The sequence below is a fragment of the Hemiscyllium ocellatum genome, chromosome 46 (genome assembly GCF_020745735.1).
Source record: "Hemiscyllium ocellatum isolate sHemOce1 chromosome 46, sHemOce1.pat.X.cur, whole genome shotgun sequence".
NCBI lineage: Eukaryota > Metazoa > Chordata > Chondrichthyes > Orectolobiformes > Hemiscylliidae > Hemiscyllium > Hemiscyllium ocellatum.
In genome coordinates, this window is record NC_083446.1 from 15,915,341 (window position 1) to 15,935,484 (window position 20,144).

The 20,144-nt window shown below is 43.7% G+C and overlaps 1 protein-coding gene across 6 annotated transcripts in view; it reads right to left on the minus strand.

The window, feature by feature from the left end:
* Nucleotides 1–3,814: 3,814 nt before the first annotated feature.
* LOC132836331 (zinc finger protein 239-like) overlaps nt 3,815–20,144 on the minus strand; it is a 38,224-nt gene continuing 21,894 nt past the window's right edge. For 3 of the 6 annotated variants that reach the window (XM_060855774.1, XM_060855771.1, XM_060855775.1), the window contains 2 exons: nt 16,684–16,788; nt 3,815–8,868 (listed from right to left, as the gene is read on the minus strand). In XM_060855774.1, the coding sequence (XP_060711757.1) occupies nt 7,812–8,762 (951 nt within the window). In that variant the 5' untranslated portion in view covers nt 8,763–8,868; nt 16,684–16,788 and the 3' untranslated portion in view covers nt 3,815–7,811. The remainder of the gene's footprint in view (nt 8,869–16,683; nt 16,789–20,144) is intronic. The other 3 variants (XM_060855772.1, XM_060855770.1, XM_060855773.1) reach the window with 1 other exon arrangement.

Sequence of the window (20,144 nt, forward strand, 5' to 3'; positions counted from 1 at the left end):
GACACATGCACAAGATAGAAAAAATGCACTTGGACAAAGCTGTGCAGATACTCACAAACACATCCTTACAGAGATACACATTGTCCCATGGTATATTGATCTGTTTAATAAACAGATTTTGTACATTAGATCTGTGTAATCACTTTATTTATAGAATGGATCGATTCAGATATTGATTTCTTAGAAATTAATTATAAGTAAACTTGCTGACTTTACTCGTTCATTTCAGTCCCATTAACACCTAGTGATGGTTATGGATCAGACCAGATCCCCTCATAATAGGGAAGGTAGACTGGACCCTCATTTATCTTTAAAAACAAGAAAAGTGTCAGGTGTTGTATTCCAGATGCAATTTGACTGGTCAAACTACTCTATGCTAAGAGTATTTAAGTTACAGCATTTGAATAAAATGAAAAAGAAGAAATGGATTAACAACTCTATTGTAAAACTTGAGACTAAAAGGTACAATATATATTATTAATTAATTGTTCCAATATAGTAACATTCCATAATCACACCCGCAGCAAAAGGCAAATTCAGAAAAGAGATTTTGTTCTCACATGCAATCTAGCATCCGAGGGACAGAGGACACAGCTTTTGGTTTACAGCCTGTTCTGCTATAACACAGTACTTCTATTCTCATGCAAGCTCGTGTTATAAGAAAATTGCCTCACAGCAACACCATTTAAACTAATGGGGCCAGGATCATTTTATAACCAATACATGCTTTAAATGTTTGCACTTTAGAAACAGTGTCCCCAGATCGTACATCTCGTTAGTGAAATTGCATTAACAAAACACTCAATTACATGTCGTTCTGCTGTAATGCAACAGGGATAAATAGCTTCCACTTTTTCAAGACCCCAATAGCAACAACTGCCGACAGCTAACTAAAATTCCTAGATCAGTGAGAGTCTGAACACCAACTCAGGTTGCATCTACTGTTCCAACAATGTTTTTAAGAAAAAAGGCTTCGAAGGTTGTTTATCTTCTCATAGACTGCTTGTTCCTTTTCTCCAGCTAAACCTAATTTAAACCTGGAATAGTCTCACTCTCTATTTTGGTTCCTGAGTCACTTCAATTAATGAAGAAAACCAGTCAGACACCAGGGTAAGACACAAACAGACTAGAAACAAGGCCTCAATCCTAAAGTGCATTGTCTGACCTGAGAGACCAGTGAGCCTGCTGTCAGTGGTTGGCAAGTTGTTGGAGGGAATCCGGAGGGACAGGATGTACACATATTTGCAAAGGCAAGGACTGATTAAGGATAGGCAACATGGCTTTGTGCGTGGGAAATCATGTCTCACAAACTTGATTAAGTTTTTTTGAAGAAGTAACAAAGAGGATTGATGAGGGCAGAGCGGTAGATAGAGTAATAGAGACGTACAGCAAGGAAACAGACCCTTCAGTCCAACCCATCCATGCCCGACCAGATATCCCAACCCAATATAGTCCCACCTGCCAGCACTCGGCCCATATCCCTCCGAACCCTTCCTATTCATATACCTATCCAAATGCCTCTTAAATGTTGCAATTGTACCAGCCTCCACCACTTCCTCTGGCAGCACATTCCATACACGTACCACCTTCTGTGTGAAAAAATTGCCCCTTCAGTTTCTTTTATATCTTTCTCCTCTCCTCCTAAACCTATGCCCTCTAGTTTTGGACTCCCCAACCCCAGGGAAAAGACTTTGCCTATTTACCCACTTCATACCCCTCATAATTTTGTAAACCTTTATGTGGGATATAGGTAAAGTAGTGTTACTTCTGCAATTATAATTACTTATACAAAGTAAATGAACTCACACCAGATTGTAATTGTTTCAGCCAAGAGCTGAGTCAACAAGAATGGAAACTATGTGGAGGAAATGCATAATCGTTTTTTTGTATTAGCTAAAATTGTATGCAAGAAAGAAACGGGACTGCAAAACAATGGTAGAAATACAGGCGACTAGATAAGGTGCTGTGAGGGGAGGCAGTTAAGCTAGATACGCCTGTACAAACAGTAGGTGTAAACATCTGTTTCCCACTTTTACAGAAACATAGGAACAAACCCCAATTAAAAGGGTCTTAACGATAAGATGCTGAGAGGGGAGGCACAGATGGAGGGAGTAGATATTGGTAAGGAAAGGATATGCCTATCAATGATCCACAGCAGGATGAGGTCAAACGGCCTTGTGAGGCCAGAAATAAGCATTTTGTCACAGACAAGGCCGGATAGGGCAACGGATAATCAGGAGTAATGGGTACCGGTCTTAGAGAAGTGGAGGATTTAAACAGGGGAGGAGCAATGAAATAAAAAAAATAGAAACTAAATTATATAAATATCGAGTATTCGTTGAATTCGGTGTGTGAGTCCCTTGCCTTGTAGACAGACAGTGGACATCACACCCTCTTGCAAGAGTAAAATAAAGGACACTACTGATTCAGATTTTGTCTCGGACTGAAATTATTGAAGTGTGTGAGCTTAGTTTCTCACACTCTATAACGTCACCCCTTAGCCTCTGATGCTCCAGGGAAAACAGCTCCAGCCTGTTCAGCCTCTCCCTATAGCTCAAATCCTTCAACCCTGGCAGCATCCTGGTAAATCTTTTCTGAACCCTTTCAAGTTTCACAACATCCTTCCGATAGGAAGGAGACCAGAACTGCATGCTATATTTTATATGGACTTCAGTAAGGCATTCAACAAGGTTCCCCATGGGAGACTGATTAGCAAGGTTAGAGGTCATGGAATACAGGGAGAACTAGCCATTTGGATACAGAACTGGCTCAAAGACAGAGGGTGGTGGTGGAGTGTTGTTTTTCAGACTGGAGGCCTGTGGAGGCTGGAGTGCCACAAAGGTCAGTGCTGCGTCCTCTACTTTTTGTCATTTTCATAAATGATTTGGATGCGAGCATAAGAGGTACAGTTAGTAAGTTTGCAGATGACACCAAAATTGGAGGTATAGTGGACAGTGAAGAGGGCTACCTCAGATTACAAACATGATCTTGACCAGATAGGCCAATGGGCTGAGAAGTGGCAGATGGAGTTTAATTCAGATAAATGCGAGGTGCTGCATTTTGGGAAAGCAAATCTTAGCAGGACTTAAACACTTAATGGTAAGGGCCTAGGGAGTGTTGCTGAACAAAGACACCTTGGAGTGCAGGTTCATAGCTCCTTGAAAGTGGAGTCGCAGGTAGATAGGATAGTGAAGGCGTTTGGTATGCTTTCTTTTAGTGGTCAGAATATTGAGTACAGGAGTGGAGAGGTCATGTTGCGGCTGTACAGGACATTGTTTAGGTCACTGTTTGAATATTGCGTACAATTCTGGTCTCCTTCCTATCGGAAAGACGTTGTGAAACTTGAAAGGGTTCAGAAAAGATTTACAAGAATGTTGCCAGGGTTGGAGGATGTGAGCTGTAAAGAGAGGCTGAACAAGCTGGGACTGTTTTCTCTGGAGCGTCAGAGGCTGAGGGGTGACCTTATGGAGGATTACAAAATTATGAGGAGCATGGATAGGATAAATACACGATGTCTTTTCCCTGGGGTCGGGGAGTCCAGAATTAAAGGGCATAGGTTTAGGGTGAGAGGGGAAAGATATAAAAGAAACCTAAGGGGCAACCTTTTCACACATAGGGTGATACATGTATGGAATGAGCTAACAGAGGAAGTGGAGGAGGCTGGTACAATTGCAACATATAAAAGGCATTTGAATGGGTATATGTACAGGAAGGGTTTGGAGGGATATGGGCTGGGTGTTGGCAGGTGGGACTAGATTGGGTTGGGATATCTGGTCGGCCTGGGTTGGACCGAAGGGTCTGTTTCTATGCTGTACATCTCCATGACTCTGTCATTTTTTACTGATAGGTTATCTTGGGACAACGACTTGAAATACAATCTGGGATTTACATATTATCAATTGAAACCTGCATCTCCACTCTTACAGATTAAAGACTTAATAATAATCTAGGGTTCTTCAATATATTTAGATATGTTTTATAACCGTTATATTTATAAATTCTTTATCATGTACAATCTCAATATCACTTCCCAACTCCTGTACTCAAAGCAATGAAGGCAAGTGTGCTCAACACACTTTTAACCACCCTGTGTACACGTGACACAAATTGCAAAAATTATGGACTTGAACCACTCGGTCCCTCTGTTTTACACAATCCAAGACCCAACCATTAATTGTATAAGTCCTATCCTTGTTTGTTTTACCAAAATGCAATACCTTACAATTATCAGATTGGATTCCATCTGCCATTTTTCAGTGCATTGACCCATTTGGTAAAGATCCACGGTGGCACAATGATTAGCACTGCTGCCTCACAGCACCTGAGACCTGGGTTCAATTCCCGACTGTGTGGAGTTTGCACCTTCTCCCCGTGTCTGCGTGGGTTTCCTCCGGGTGCTCCGGTTTCCTCCCACAGTCCAAAGATGTGCGGGTCAGGTGAATTGGCCACGCGAAATTGACCACGCTAAATTGACCCTAGTGTTAGGTGAAGGGGTAAATGTAGTGGTATGGGTGGGTTGCGCTTCGGTGGGTCGGTGTGGACTTATTGGGCCGAAGGGCCTGTTTCCACACAGTAAGTAATCTAATCTAATCTTAGAAAACCTTCTTTGCTGTCTACTATGCCACAGATTTTGATGTCATCTGCAAACTTACTAACTATACCTTATGCAGAATCGCAGAATTCCAACAGTGTGAAAACAGGCCATTTGGCCCATTGAGTCCACACTGACCCTCCAAAGAATATCACACCTACCCTCCAACTCTGCATTTCTATGGCTAATCCATCAGATCACGCACTCTCTGGAAACTCCGGGCAATTTAACATAGCCAATCCAGCTTACCTGCACATCTATTGACTGTGGGAGGAAACCCATGCAGGCATAAGAAGAAGGTGCAAACTCTTCACAGACAATCTGTCCAGACGAACCACTATGCCATTGCTCTGCCCTCAATCTTTTTGGTAACTTCCTCAAAAAATTGAGACAATTTTCCTCTCATAAAACCATGCTGACAATCTCTGAGCAATTTTTGCCTTTCTAAATGACGATAAATTCACCTCTAATAATTTATTCACAACTGAAGTCAGACTCAAGTCTATACTCCCCAGTTTCTTGTTATAACCTTTCTTGAACTGAAGTATAACATTAGCCACCCTCAGGCATCTCACCCATAGTTATAGCAGCATTCAAGAAGCACCTGGACAAATACATAAAAAGGAAGGGAATAGAGGGATACGAATTCTGTAAGTGAAGACTGTTTTTGTATGGAAGGGTAAAATGTGTTGGTGCAGGCTTCGAGGGCTGTAGGAGTTGTTCCTATACTGTATTGTTCTTTGTGTTTTTTTATAGATTCAAAAGTTATGTGACACCTGGTTATAGTCCAACAGGTTTATGTGAAATCGCAAACTATTGGACCACCCCAAATTTTTCTGTAAGGGTTTTTGCAGTTTCTTCCCTTAATGACACATTCTGGGATATATTTGATCAGGTCCCAGATATTTATCTACCTTTATATTCTCTAAGATCTCCTCAACTTTTTATTCTGTAATGTGAACTATGTTAAAAAGCATCAAAATATATCTATCTGCGTTCTCCATTTATTTTTGCACAATAAAAACTGACATCAAATAGTCATTTACTATCTCTCCCATCTCCTGGGGTTCAACACAAAGACGACCTCTTTACTCTTTAAGGGGCCCCACCCTCTCTCTGTCACCATTTTACTCAATATATTTGTAGAATGTTTTTGGATTATCCTTAACCTTATCTGCCAATGCTATCTCATATCCTCTCTTTGCCTTCCTGATCTCTTTCTTAAGAATACCCCTACACACTTTATAATGATTAAAAGATTCAATTGAACCAAGTTGTCTATATCTAAAATAAGATTATTTTTATTCCTGACTTGAACCTCAATATCTTTATCCATTGTTTCATAATCCTACCAGCCTTACCCTTCACTCTAACAGGAACATAATGCCTCTGAACGCTCATCATCACATTCTTGACAGCCTCCCACTTGTCAGACATCTCCATTAACAAAGTGACGGAAGGAGCAGTAACAGTCTTATCAGGCACTATTCACTCAGCAATAACCACCTCACTGATGCTGTGCGTTCCACCAGGGCAACTCAGCTCTTAATCTCATTACAGCATTAGTGTAAAATGGACAAAATGCTAAATAGGAGACATGCAGTGAGACCAACTACCCTTCACATCAATGTATCATTGACTGGCTAAGACATGAAGGAGCTGTTGAAGTCGATGGGAATTAAGAACAGAGCACTCTCCTGGAGCTTGAACAGTTCAATGTTTGGGATGATGTGTAAATATGGTCAGGAGCTCAGTGTAGTGGAACACAAGACCCAGATTATGAACAATGTGATTCACCCTCAGGTCTCCTGCAGCAGGACAGACACAAGAGTTAAGTGGTAATTTTCAATGTTTTTAAATTTTTATCCAAGAATATGGAAGACAGAGTCTGATAAATTAGCAACAGTAGAGGAATAGAGAAGTGGGGCTGGGGTGTTGTCAGTGGATGTGTGAAACTAACATAATGGCTTTGGATGATGTCACTAAAAACAGGAAGAGCCAGGGATAGATCCTTGGGGACACCAAGTTCCAGATCTTTGGGGAGGAAAGGGAGTTTGGAGATGAGGCCAAGGTCTGATTTCAAAAGGAGGATTTCAGGTGAGAGGAACTGCAACACATGAAAGCAAGAACTATTAACAACATCAGCCAACAGGCATCCCGACAAGGCCATGAGTATAATCAATCCGTTTGAGCGTGACATCTTCAAGGGCCTGGCCACCGAGGCCACCCACCTGGTCCACTGCACTGGCTGGCATACCCTGTCCTCCTGGGAGATTCTGCTGCCTTCTATCTGTTGCTGCCTGGGCTACTGGCCAAATACACCGTCTCAGAGGGCATGAATGTGGGAACAAAATAGCCCAACTTCGAGCTGCTTGGTCTGTCCCTTTCCCCATGGGGATTAGACATTAAGATCTATTAAAACCACCCTAAAAAGAAAATAGCTTTACAAGAGCCACTCTCAAAAATAAGTGGCAGGTTGGATATTCGGTGATTGAGTGGAAAGTGTGTTTTGGGACTATGATATGGGTCTCATGGATGCAAGGAGCTCTGGATGTAGGAAAGGAATTGGAGAAAAATGCATGTCCAGGGCTCAGACAAAGTGGAACTTTAGAGACAGTTTCAGAGAAAGGAGAGACATGGAAGAGGCAGGTGATTGGATTGTCTCAAACTGAATGACAAAGAAGCTCCATAGAAGATGAAGGAGGTACAATAGGCAAACACTACAAAAGAAAGTGAAGACATTAGATAGCCTGAAGAAGGGTTCATGTCCGAAACGTTGATTCTCCTGCTCCTTGAATGCTGCCTGACCTGCTGCGCTTTTCCAGCAATACATTTTCAGCTCTGATCTCCAGCATCTGCAGTCCTCACTTTCTCCCACATTAGATAGCCTCAACAGGCTGTGAGTTTACCACAAACTTGACGTAACTGTATTTTCATCTCTTTATTAATACCTATAATTAAGTTGGAATTTATACAGACCAACAGAAGATGGTCCCAGGAAACATGGTTCTGTCCTGGATAAGATTAACAGCAAAATCCAATTCCTGCAGTCAGAAATAGATAATGTGAAAGAGCACTAACATACATTAGAGATATTAAAAAGACTTGATACAGTATGTTTAACACAAAGTGACATTTCAATGTCATACAGACCCTTTGGCATAAAGGGAAGGACACTACGAAACAGGGATATATTCACAGTAAAAACCAGCCACTGTCATCACTCATGAGACCGCTGGTGTTTCAGCAGGCTGGACTTCACAGTGAATCCCTTCCCACACTCAGTGCAGGTGTATGGTCTCTCCCCAGTGTGAGATCGCTGATGTGCAGTGAGTTGGGTTGACCACTTGAATCCACTCCCACAGTGAGAGCATCTGAACGGTCTCTCGACACTATGAACACGTTGATGTGACATCAGGTCCCCAGATCGTTTAAAACATTTCTCACAGTCTGGGCATTCAAAAGGTCTCTCCTCTGTGTGAAGTTGTTGGTGTTTCAGCAGGTTGGATTTCTGAGCAAATCCCTTCCCACACTCAGTGCAGGTGTATGGCCTCTCCCCAGTGTGAGATCGCTGGTGTACAGTGAGTTGGAATGATCGCCTGAACCCAGTCCCACAGTGAGAGCACCTGAATGGTCTCTCATCAGTGTGAACACGTTGATGCAACATCAGGTCCCCAGATCTTTTATAGCACGTCCCACAGTCTGGGCATTTAAAAGGTCTCTCCTCTGTGTGAACTTGCTGGTGTTTCAGGAGGGTAGATTTTCGAGCGAATGTCTTTCCACATGCTGAGCAGCTGAACGGTCTCTCCCCAGTGTGGATCCGCTGGTGTTCGATGAGATCAGATGATTGCTTGAATCTAGACCCACAGCGAGAACAACTGAAGGGTCTCTCACCAGTGTGAACACGTTGATGCAACTTCAGCGCGCCAGAACTTTTATAGCACTTTCCACATTCTGAACATTTAAACAATCTCTCCTCGGTGTGAACTTGCTGGTGTTTCAGCAGGGTGGATGATGGTGGGAATCCTTTCCCACACTGGGAACAGACGGATTGCCTTTCCCCATTGTCACTGTATTTATGTTCCGACAAGGCAAATGACCTGAAGTCCTGTCCACACATACAACACATGGACAGTTTCTCCCCACTGTGAATGGTGCTTTTCCCTTCCATGTTCAAGATCAAATGATATTAAGGCTGCAATCAACTGTCAGACTCTGGTGATGTTTGATTTTAAGTCTCCCCACTACAAATTCTCCTCTTCAAATACCCTGTGAAACTGGTTGTAAATGAAAAAGGGGGGAGAGAGAAAAGAAAAACAAAAATATAAGATCATAAAACACAAGAGCAAAAGTAGGCAATTCAACCCATAAATCTGTTCCTGCTAATGAGATCAGGGTTGGTCTAATAATTCTCAGCTCCACGTTCCCGTCTTATCTCCTAACCTTTGGTGCCCCATCTGATTAAAAATCGGTTTATCTCAGCCTTGGATACAGTGAACAACCCGACCTCTACAGTCCTCTGTTGTAGTAAAGAATTATACAGATTCAGTGCCCTCCTAAAGAAAGAATTCCTCCACATCTTGGTGTTAAATAAGTGACTTCTTATTCTGAGATTATGTCCTCTCGTCCTAGACTCTCAAACAAGGAGAAGCAATCTCTCTGAATCTATCCAGTCAAGCCCCTCAGAATCACATCTTTCAATAAGGATTCCTTTCATCCACTGAGAAAATTCTCCCATGTACAGGATCATTCGTGAACATTTTCTGGACTGTCTTTCCTAAAATAAGGGGACTAAAACTGTTGACAGGATTCCAGGTGTGATCTGATTAATATCATGCATAGTCTTAAGCAAGACATCCCTATTTCCTGTATTTAAAGGCCAACAGACCATTTGCCTTTCTGATTAGCTGCTGAACTTGGATGCTAACGTTTTGTCTTTCAAGTATGAGAATCCACAATTCTATCTGTGCTGCAGCTTTCTGCAGTCCTTTTCCCTCGTTAAATAATATAACCTTCCTGAGAAAATGCACAAAAATGAATAAAACTGAATTTTTTCCCACATTATATTTCACCTTCTGAGTTTTTGTCCACTCACTTAAGCTGTCTCTATCACTATCAGCTCATTGTGTCATCCTCACTACTTCCCTCACCAACAACTTCCAACAGTGTGGATTCATGGGTTCTTATCGTATGACATAGTCTCACATACAATGCCTTCTGGAAATATATTGCATCCACTGGTTTCCCCTTATCTATCTTGTTCATTACCTACTCAAAGTATTTTAACAAACTTGTCAGCTCCAATTTCCCCTTCACAATACCGTGCTGACTCTGCTTGATTTTATGATATATTTCCTAATGCATTGTTATTCCAATTTTAATAACAGACTCAAACAATTTCCCATAACAAAGTACGTTGTGAAACTGAGCTGGATTACTCTGGTAGTGAGTGGGCCTAGGCATTCAAAAAAGGTGACCATAAAAGCTACAGATTGTCATAAAAGTTCAACTGATTTACTATTGTCCTTCAGGGAGGGAACCTACCACTCGATCTGGTCATACAGACTTTGGGCTCCATGTGATGGTGGTGTTGGTGGGGGTGAGGGGGGTGGGGGGAGAGAGCAGAGGAGGGATGTTGGAGGGAGGAGGTGGTGAATGAGACAGGTTTTATTGACCAACAGCTTTAGCAAAATCTCCAAAACCAGGCACTTCCAACTCCATGCAGTTGTGACCGTCATCACCTTGAAGCTCCCTCCAATTCACATAATGTCCTGGTATTCAGTACTGGATGCATATAAATCTTCTCTCATTTAATCTGGGTCTTGTTGTGAACACATAAAATTACAATGCAGTACAGGGCCTTCAACCCTTGATGCTGTGCCAACCTGTGAAACCAATCTGTAGCCCATCTATTCTGCACTATTCTATTTTCATCCATATGTTTATCCAATGACCATTTAAATGCCCTTAAAGTTGGCTAGTCTACTACTGTTACAGACAGGGCATTCCACGCCCCTACTACTCTGAGTAAAGAAATTACCTCTGACATCTGTCCTGTTATCTATCACCCCTCAATTTAAAGCTATGTCCCCTCGTGCTAGCCATCAGTATCTGAGGAAAAAGGCTCTCACTGTCCACCCTATCTAATCCTCCAATCATCTTGTATGCCTCTATTAACCTCCTTCTTTCTGATGAAAACAGCCTCAAGTTTCTCAGCCTTTCCTCATAAGATCATCCCTCCGTACCAGGCAACATCCTAGTAAATCTCCTCTGAACCCTTTCCAATGCTTCCACATCTTTCCTATAATGCGAGATCAGAACTGTATACAATACTCCAAATGCAACCGCACTTGAGTTTTGTACAGCTGCACCATGACCTCGTGGCTCCAAAACTCAATCCGTCTACCAATAAAACTTAACACACCGTATGCCTTCTTAACAATACTATCAACCTGGGCGATAGCGTTCAGGGATCTATGCACATGGACACCAAGATCTCTCTCTGTTCATCCACACTATCAAGACTCTTACCATTAGCCCAGTACTCTGTATTCCTGTTACTCCTTCCAATGTGAATCACCTTACACTTTTCCGCATTAACCTCCGTTTGCCACCTCTCAGCTCAGCTCTGCAGCTTATCTATGTCCCTCTGTAACCTACAACATCCTTTGTCATTATCCACAACTCTACCAACCTTACTGTTGTCCTCAAACTTAAGTACAAATCCTTTTACGCCCTCAACAAGGTCATTTATAAAAATGACAAACAGCAGTGGCGCCAAAACAAATCCTTGTGGTACACCACTAGTAAATGAACTCCAGGATAAATATTTCCAATCAACCACCACCCTCTGTCTTCTTTCAGCTCATCAATTTCTGATTCAAGCCACGACCAGAGGACACAGCTTAAAAATATGGGGGAGACCATTTAGAACAGAGATGAGGAGAAACTTCTTCACGCAGAGAGTGGTGGCTGTGTGGAATGCTCTGCCCCAGAGGGCAATGGAGGCCCAGTCTCTGGATTCATTTAAGAAAGAGTTGGATAGACTTCTCAAAGATAGTGGAATCAAGGGTTATGGAGATAAGGCAGGAAGAGGATACTAATCAGGAATGATCAGCCATGACCATATTGAATGGCGGTGCAGGCTCGAAGGGCTGAATGGGCTACTCCTGCACCTATTGTCTATTGTCTAATCACCTTCAATCCCATACCTCTGTATTTTGTGCAATGGCCTACCATGGGGAATTTTATCAAACACTTCACTGAAATCCACATACACCACATCAACTGCTTTACCCACATCCACCTGTTTAGTCACCCTCTCAAAGATCTCAATACAGTTTGTGAGGCATGACCTCCCCTTCACAAAACCGTGTTGACTATCTCTAATCAAATTATTCCTTTCCAGATTATTATAAATCCTATCTCTTATAATCCTTTCCAACAATTTATCCACAACAGACGTAAGGCTAACTGATCTAGAATTACCAGGGTTGTCTCTACTCCCCTTCTTGAACAAAGGGACATTTGCTACACTCTAGTCTTCTGGCACTATTCCAGTAGACAATGACAACATAAAACCAAAGTCTCTGCACTCTCCTCCCTAGCTTCCCAGAGAATCAGAGGATAAATCCCATCTGGCCCAGAAGACTCACCTATTTTCACACTTTCCAGAATTGCTAATACCTCCTCCTTATGAACCTTAATCCCATCTAGTCTAATAGTCTGTATCTCAGTATTCTCCTCGACAACATGGTCTTTTTCCTGTGTGAATACTGATGAAAAATATTAATTTAGTGCCTCTCCTATTTCTTCAGACTCTAAGCACAACTTCCTTGACTGGCCCTAATCTTATTCGAGTTATTCTTTTATTCTTTACATCTCGAGAAAAAGTTTTAGGGTTTTCCTTGATCATCCTACATGCCAAAGACTTCCTATGCCCCTCCTGGCTCTTCTTAGCTCTCTCTTTCGGTCTGTCCTGGTTAACCTGTAAATCTCACACACCCTAACTAAGCCTTCAAGCCTCACCATTACAGAGGCCTCCTTCTTCCTCTTGACAAAAGACAAACTTCTTTAGTAAATCACGGCTCCCTTGCTCAACCACTTCTTCCCTGCCTGACAGGTACATATTTATCAAGGACACACAGTAGCTATTCCTTGAACAATCCCCACATATCAGTTGTGCCCATCCCCTGCAGTTTATTTCCCCATCTTATGTATCCTAAATCTTGCCTAAACATCTCATAATTGCCCCCAGCATTAACTCTTGCCCTGCGGTATATACCTATCCCTTTCTATAGCTCAAGTAAACGTAACCAAATTGTGGTCACTATCACCAAAGTGCTTGCCTACTTCCAAACCTAACACCTGGCCTGGTCCATCACCTAGTACCAAATCCAATGCGGCTTTGCCTCTTGCTGGCCTGTCTACATACTGTGTCAGGAAACTCTCCTCCGCACATTGGATAAAAACTGACCCATCTAAAGTACTTAAATTATAGCATTAATTTTATAAATATTGACAGGAAAAGTCCACTATAATACCTACCCTGTTACTTTCGCTCCATTCCAGAATAATCTTTGTAACCTTTTCCTCTACATCTCTGGAACTTTTCGGAGGCCCATAGAAAACTCCCAACAGCATGACCTCTCCTTTCCTGTTTCCAACTGCAGCCCACACTACCTCAGTGGACAAGTCCTGAAACGTCCCTTCTGCTACGGTAATATTGTCCTTGACTAACTGTGCCACACCTCCCCCACTTTTACCACCTCCCCTGATCTTACTGAAACATTTAAACCCCTGAACCTGCAACAACCATTCCTGTTCCTGCTCTAAGCATGTCTCCCAAATGGCCACAACATTGAAGTCCCAGATACCAACCCATGTTGCAAGTTCACCCACCTTTTTCCGGATGCTCCTAGCGTTGAAGTAGACACACTTCAAACCATGTTCCTGCCTGCCGGTACACTTTTGCAACCTTGAAACCATATTTAAGACCTCACTACACTCAACCTCCTGTAGACTGGAGCTACAATTCAGGTTCCCAACCCCCTGCTCAATTAGTTTAAACCCTCCTGAAGAGCATTGGCATATTTCCCCTTCAGGATATTGGTACTCCTCTGGTTCAGGTGTAGACCATCCCATTTATAGAGGTCCCACCTACTCCCAGAATGACCCCTAATTATTCAAGTATCTGAATCCCCCCCCCCCGCACCATCCCTATAGCTCAACTCCTCTCTTTCCCTATTCCTCGCATTGCTAGCATGTGGCACGGATAATGAGCAAGAGATAACAACTCTGCTTGTTCTAGCTCTAAGCTTCCACCCTATCTCCCTGAATTTCTTCCTTAAATCCCCCATCCCTTTTCCTACCTATATCTTTAGTGCCTATGTGGACCATGACTTGGAGCTGCTCCCCTTCTCCGTCAAGGATCCCAAAAATATGATCTGAGACATTATGGACCCTGGCACCTGGGAGGCAACACATCAATCAAGAATCTCTCTTGCTCCCACAGAATCCATCTGCCCCCCCAACTATGTTCCCCTGTCCCCAATGACCAATTCTCTGCTCCTCTCCTCCTTCCCTTCTTAGCAAAACGGACAGATTCTGTGCCAGATACCTGTACCCATGGCTTACCCCTGCAAAGTCGTTTCTCCCCACCCTCAACAATATCCAAAACGGTATTCTTGTTATTGAGGGGAATGACCACAGGGGATTCCTGTACTGTCTGCCTGTTCCCTTTCCGACCCTTGACTGTAACCCATCTACCTGTATTGATGTGTGACTACCTCCCTGTAACTCCTCTCAATTATCCAAACTTCCTCCAGCTCCAGTTCCCCAATGCGGTTTCCAAGGAGCTGCAGTTGGGTGCACTCCTTGCAGATGAAATCAGCAGGGACACTCATGGTGACCCTTACCTCCCACATTCGACTGGAGGAGCATTCAACTGCCCTATCATCCATTCCCACTGTTCTGAATGCCCAAACAGACTATATTTTTAAAAAAACTAATAAAAAAATTGGCACTCAGAACCCTGTGTTTTTGGTTACAAGAGGATAACGAAGTAGTGTTTCAGGTAAAGTAACTGCCCAAATATATTACTCACTTACTCAACTGTCCTGTTTCCACTCCTGCTCAGATTTACAAGCATGTTGCCAGAGTTGGAATGTTTGAACTAAAGAGAGGAGCTGTTTTCCCTGTAGAGCCAGAGGCTGAGGGATAACCTTAAAGAGGTTTGTAAAATCATAAGGGGCCTGGAGAGTGTAAATAGACAAGGTCTTTTCCGTGGGGTGGGGGACAATAGACAATAGGTGCAAGAGTAGGCCATTCTGCCCTTTGAGCCTGCACCACCATTCATTATGATCATGGCTGATCATCCTTACTCAGTATCCTGTTCCTGCCTTATCTCCATAACCATTGATCACCCAGACTAGATGGACTACATGCCAGAACTCTAAAGGAGACAGCGGAGGCATTGGTAGTGATCTTTCAGAATCACTGGAGTAAGGGAGGGAGGCAGGACTTAGGAAACCACAGGCCAGGTAGCCTGATGGCAGTCATTAGGAAGATTTTAGAGTCCATTATTAAGGATAAAATTACAGAGCACTTGAAACTGCGTGGTAAAATAGAGCAAAGTCAGCACAGCTTTGTCAAGGGTAAAGTACAAGTAAGACAAGAGCAAGTAAGACAAATGAGAGCCAGTGGACGTGATCTATTTGGATTTCCAGAAGGCCTTTGACAATGTACTGCACAGGAGGCTGCTAAATAAGACAGGAATCCTTGGTGTTAGAGGCAAGGCAGTGGCATGGATACAGGATTGAGGAAGTGGGAAGCTGCAAAAGGCAACAGTGCAAAGAAGTGTCAGATGGAATACAATGTGGGAAAGTATGTGGTCACGCACTTTGTTGGAAACTAAAGAGATTTTGACTATTTTCTAAATAGGGAAGGGCTTCAGAAATCTGAGGCATAAAGGTCAGGTGAATTGGCCATGCTAAATTGCCCATTTTGTATAGTGCATTAGTCAGAGGGAGATAGATCTGGATGGGTTACTCTCCAGAGGATCGGTGTAGACTTGTTGGGCCAAAGGGAATCTAATAGTAGAGAATCTAATCTAATCTAATCCTAGTTCAGGATTCTGAAGGTTAACATGTAGGTTCAACTGGCAGTTAGGAAGACAAATGCCATTTTAACATTTATCTCAAGAAGCCTAGAAAACAAGATCAGAGATGTATTGCTGAGGCTGTATCAGCTGTAATGAGACTGCTGCACAGGAGGCTGCTGAGTAAGATATGGGCCCATGACGTTAGAGCTGAAAATACGCAGCAGGTCAGGCAGCATCCAAGGAGCAGGTGAATCGACGTTTCGGGCATGAGCCCTTCTTCAGGAATGGGGCTCATGCCCGAAATGTCGATTCTCCTGCTCCTTGGATGCTGCCTGACCTGCTGCACTTTTCCAGCAACACATTTTAAGCTCTGATCTCCAGCATCTGCAGTCCTCACTTTCTCCATGGTGTTAGAGGCAAGGTACCAGCATGGATAGAAGCTTGGCTATTCAGCAGAAAGCAGAGAGTGCAGATAAAAGGATCCTTCTTAGGATAGCACCAGTAGGGTGCTCCACAAGGATCAGTATCAAGACCACAACGTTTCATTTTACACATTAACGATCTAAATGAAGGAATTGAGGGCATTTTGGCTAAGTTTGCAGATGATTCAAAAATAGGTAGAAGGACAGGTAGTATTAAGGAGGCACGGAGGCTGCAGAAAGACTTAGACAGGTTTGGAGACAGGGCAAAGAAGTTGCAGATGGAACACAACATGGGAAAGTGCAACTTTGGTAGCAAGAATAGAGGCATGGACTGTTTTCTAAATAGGGAAAACAATGCAGAAATCTGAACTGCAAAGGCACTTGGGAGTTCTCGTCAAGAATTTCCTTAAGGTATACTTGCAGCTGAGTCATTGGTTAGGAAGGCAAATACAATGTTGGCTTTTATTTCGAAAGGACTAGAATATAAAAGCAGGTATGTACTTCTGAGACTTTATAGAGCTCTGGTCAGACAACATTTAGAGTACTGTCAGTAATTTTGGTCTCCATACCCCAGAAAGGATGTGCTGGGCCTGCAGCGGGTCCATAGGAGGTTCACGCAAATGATCCCAGGAACAAAAGACTTGACATCTGAGGAATGTTGGAAGAGTCCGAGTCTATATTCAATGGAGTTTAGAAGGAAGAGAGGTCATTTAATTGAAACTTACAGAATACTGAATGGCCTGGACAGAGTGGACGTTGGAAAGATGTTTACATTGGTAGGATCCGAAAGCATAACCTTCAAGTAAAAGGAAGACTCTTCAGAATGGAGATAAGGAGAAACGTCTTCAGCCGGAGTGGTGAATCCATGTAATTCATTGCCACAGAAGGCTGTGGAGGTCAGGTCATTGAGTATATTCAAAATAGGGATAGATAGGTACTTGATGATCAAGGGTAACAGAGAGAAAACAAGAGAATGAGGTTGAAAAACTTATCAGGTATGATTGAATGGTGCAGCAGACTCGATGGGCCGAATAGCCTAAATTCTGCACCGGTGTCATATGGTCTACGAGACATTCCTGGAGGATGAGATGGGTTTTCTAGACTGGTACATTGAGGAACCAAATGAAGCACAGACTACCCCAGGCTGTGTATTCTGTAATGACTGGGAATGGATTAGCTCAGTTGGCTGGGTGGCTGATTTATGATGTAGAGCGACGCTAAGGGTACGTGCTGAATTCATATACCGGCTAAGGTCACTATGAAGGTCACACGTTGTCAACCTTGTCCCTTACCCAAAAGTTAGTGACTCTCAGGTTAAAGCACCACCAATCGTCATTCTCCCTCGTGACAGAGCAGTCTTGTGGTCTTCTGGAACAATGGCAACTTTAATATGAAAACTTTAATTGTGTGATGAGAAGACAATAATTGACAACCTTGTTGTGGGAGGCCCCTTGTGGAAGAGTGAAAAACAGAGTTGATTTGGAGACAGAGCCGTGGTAATAGGGGACTCCATTGTGAGAGGAACTGACCGGGGTTTTTGCGGCTGCAGACGGGATTTAAGGATGGTGTGTTGCCTTCCTGGTGCCAGGGTGAAAGACATCGCGGACAGAGTGCAGGAAATCCTCAAGGACGAGGGTGAAGAGCCAGAGATGGTGGTACATGTCAGCACAAATGATGTCGGGAAGAAGAGGAGGAACATACTACAGCAGGACTTCAGAAAACTAGGAAGAAGGCTGAAAAGCAGGACGTCGAAGGTGGTTATCTCCGGTTTGCTTCCAGTTCCTCGGGCTGGTGTGGCTAGAAACAGGAAGATAATGGACTTGAACGTGTGGTTGGGGAACTGGTGCAGGGAGCAAGGATTTAAGTTCTTGAATCACTGGGGTATATTTTGTGGTAAGCATAAATTCTACAAGAGAGACGGTTTGCACCTTAATAGGTTAGGGACCAGCATTCTGGCAGGCAGGTTTTCTACTGCAACACCGCTACATTTAAACTAAGTAGCGGGGGGGAGGGGACAAACTGGATGTTTAAAAAGAAAATTGATGGGAAAGTTAGAACAAGAGAAGTCAAGAAAGACAACTGTATCAATGAGGCAGAAAACTCGGAAAGGAATCATGCTGTAAGGTTGAGTGAAATGGCGCTTATAGGAAGGATGAGAGCAGTAACAAATTAAAAATACTGTATATGAACGCAAGAAGCATTAGACATAAGATGGATGAGCTTGAGGGTCTTTTGGAAATTGGCAGATACGATATTGTGGGGATAACTGAGATGTGGCTTCAAGTGGACAGGGCCTGGGAAATGAATATTCAAGGCTACACGTGCTGTCGTAAGGACAGACTGACGGGCAGAGGGGGTGGGGTGGCCTTGTTGGTAAGGGAGATATTCAGTCCCTTGCGCGGGGGGACCTAGAGTCAGGGGATGTAGAGTCAGTGTGGATAGAGCTGCGAAATACTAAGGGTAAAAAGACCCTCTTGGGAGTCATCTATAGGCCCCCAAACAGTAGTCTGGATGTTGGATGTAAGTTGAATCAGGAGCTGAAATTGGCCTGTCGCAAAGATGTTACTACAGTTGTTATGGGGGATTTTAACATGCAGGTAGACTGGGAGAATCAGGGTGGTATTGGACCTCAAGAAAGAGACTTTGTGGAGTGCCTCAGAGATAGATTCTTAGACCAGCTGGTGCTGCAGCCGACCAGGGAGAAGGCAATTCTGGATCTAGTATTGTGTAACGAACCAGAATTGGTCAGAGACCTCGAAGTGAAGGAGCCATTGGGAAGTAGTGACCATAATACATTAAGCTTCAATCTGCAATTTGAGAGGGAGAGGGTACCGTCGGAAGTGACAGTACTTCTGTTGAATAAAGGGAACTATGGAGCTATGAGGGAGGAGCTGGCCAAAGTTCAATGGTGCAATACTTTAGCAGGGATGACCGTGGAAGAACAATGGCAGATATTTCTGTGTATAATGCAGAAGTTGCAGGATCAGTTCATTCCTAAAAGGAAGAAAGATCCCAGGAGGAGGCATGGGCAGCCGTGGCTGACAAGGGAAGTTAAGAAACATATAAAGTTAAATGAGAAAAAGTATAACACAGCAAAGATAAGTGGGAAAACAGAGGACTGAAAAGCTTTTAAAGAACAACAGAGGGTTACGCAGAGGAAAAATGAGGTACAAAGGTAAACTCTTCGGGTAAAAAATGAGGTCTGCAGATGCTGGAGATCACAGTTAAAAATGCATTGCTGGTTAAAGCACAGCAGGTCAGGCAGCATCCAAGGAATAGGAAATTCGACGTTTCGGGCATAAGCCCTTCATCAGGAATGAGGAGAGGGTGCCAGGCAGGTTAAGATAAAAGGTAGGGAGGAGGGACTTGGGGGAGGGGCGATGGAGATGTGATAGGTGGAAGGAGGTCAAGGTGAGGGTGATAGGCCGGAGTGGGGTGGGGGCGGAGAGGTTAGGAAGAAGATTGCAGGTTAGGAGGGCGGTGCTGAGTTGAGGGAACCGACTGAGACAAGGTGGGGGGAGGGGAAATGAGGAAACTGGAGAAATCCGAGTTCATCCCTTGTGGTTGGAGGGTTCCCAGGCGGAAGATGAGGCGTTCTTCCTCCAACCGTCGTGTTGTTATGTTTTGTCCTCCCCTCCCCTATCAGCGTTCCGCAAAGACCACTCCCTTCGTGACTCCCTCGTCAGGTCCACACCCCCCACCAACCCAACCTCCACTCCTGGCACCTTCCCCTGCAACCGCAGGAAATATAAAACTTGCGCCCACACCTCCTCCCTCACATCCCTCCAAGGCCCCAAGGGATCCTTCCATATCCGCCACAAGTTCACCTGTACCTCCACACACATCATCCATTGCATCCGCTGCACCCGATGTGGCCTCCTCTACATTGGGGAGACGGGCCGCTTACTTGCGGAACGCTTCAGAGAACACCTCAGGGACGCCCGGACCAACCAACCCAACCACCCCGTGGCTCAACACTTTAACTCTCCCTCCCACTCCACCGAGGACATGCAGGTCCTTGGACTCCTCC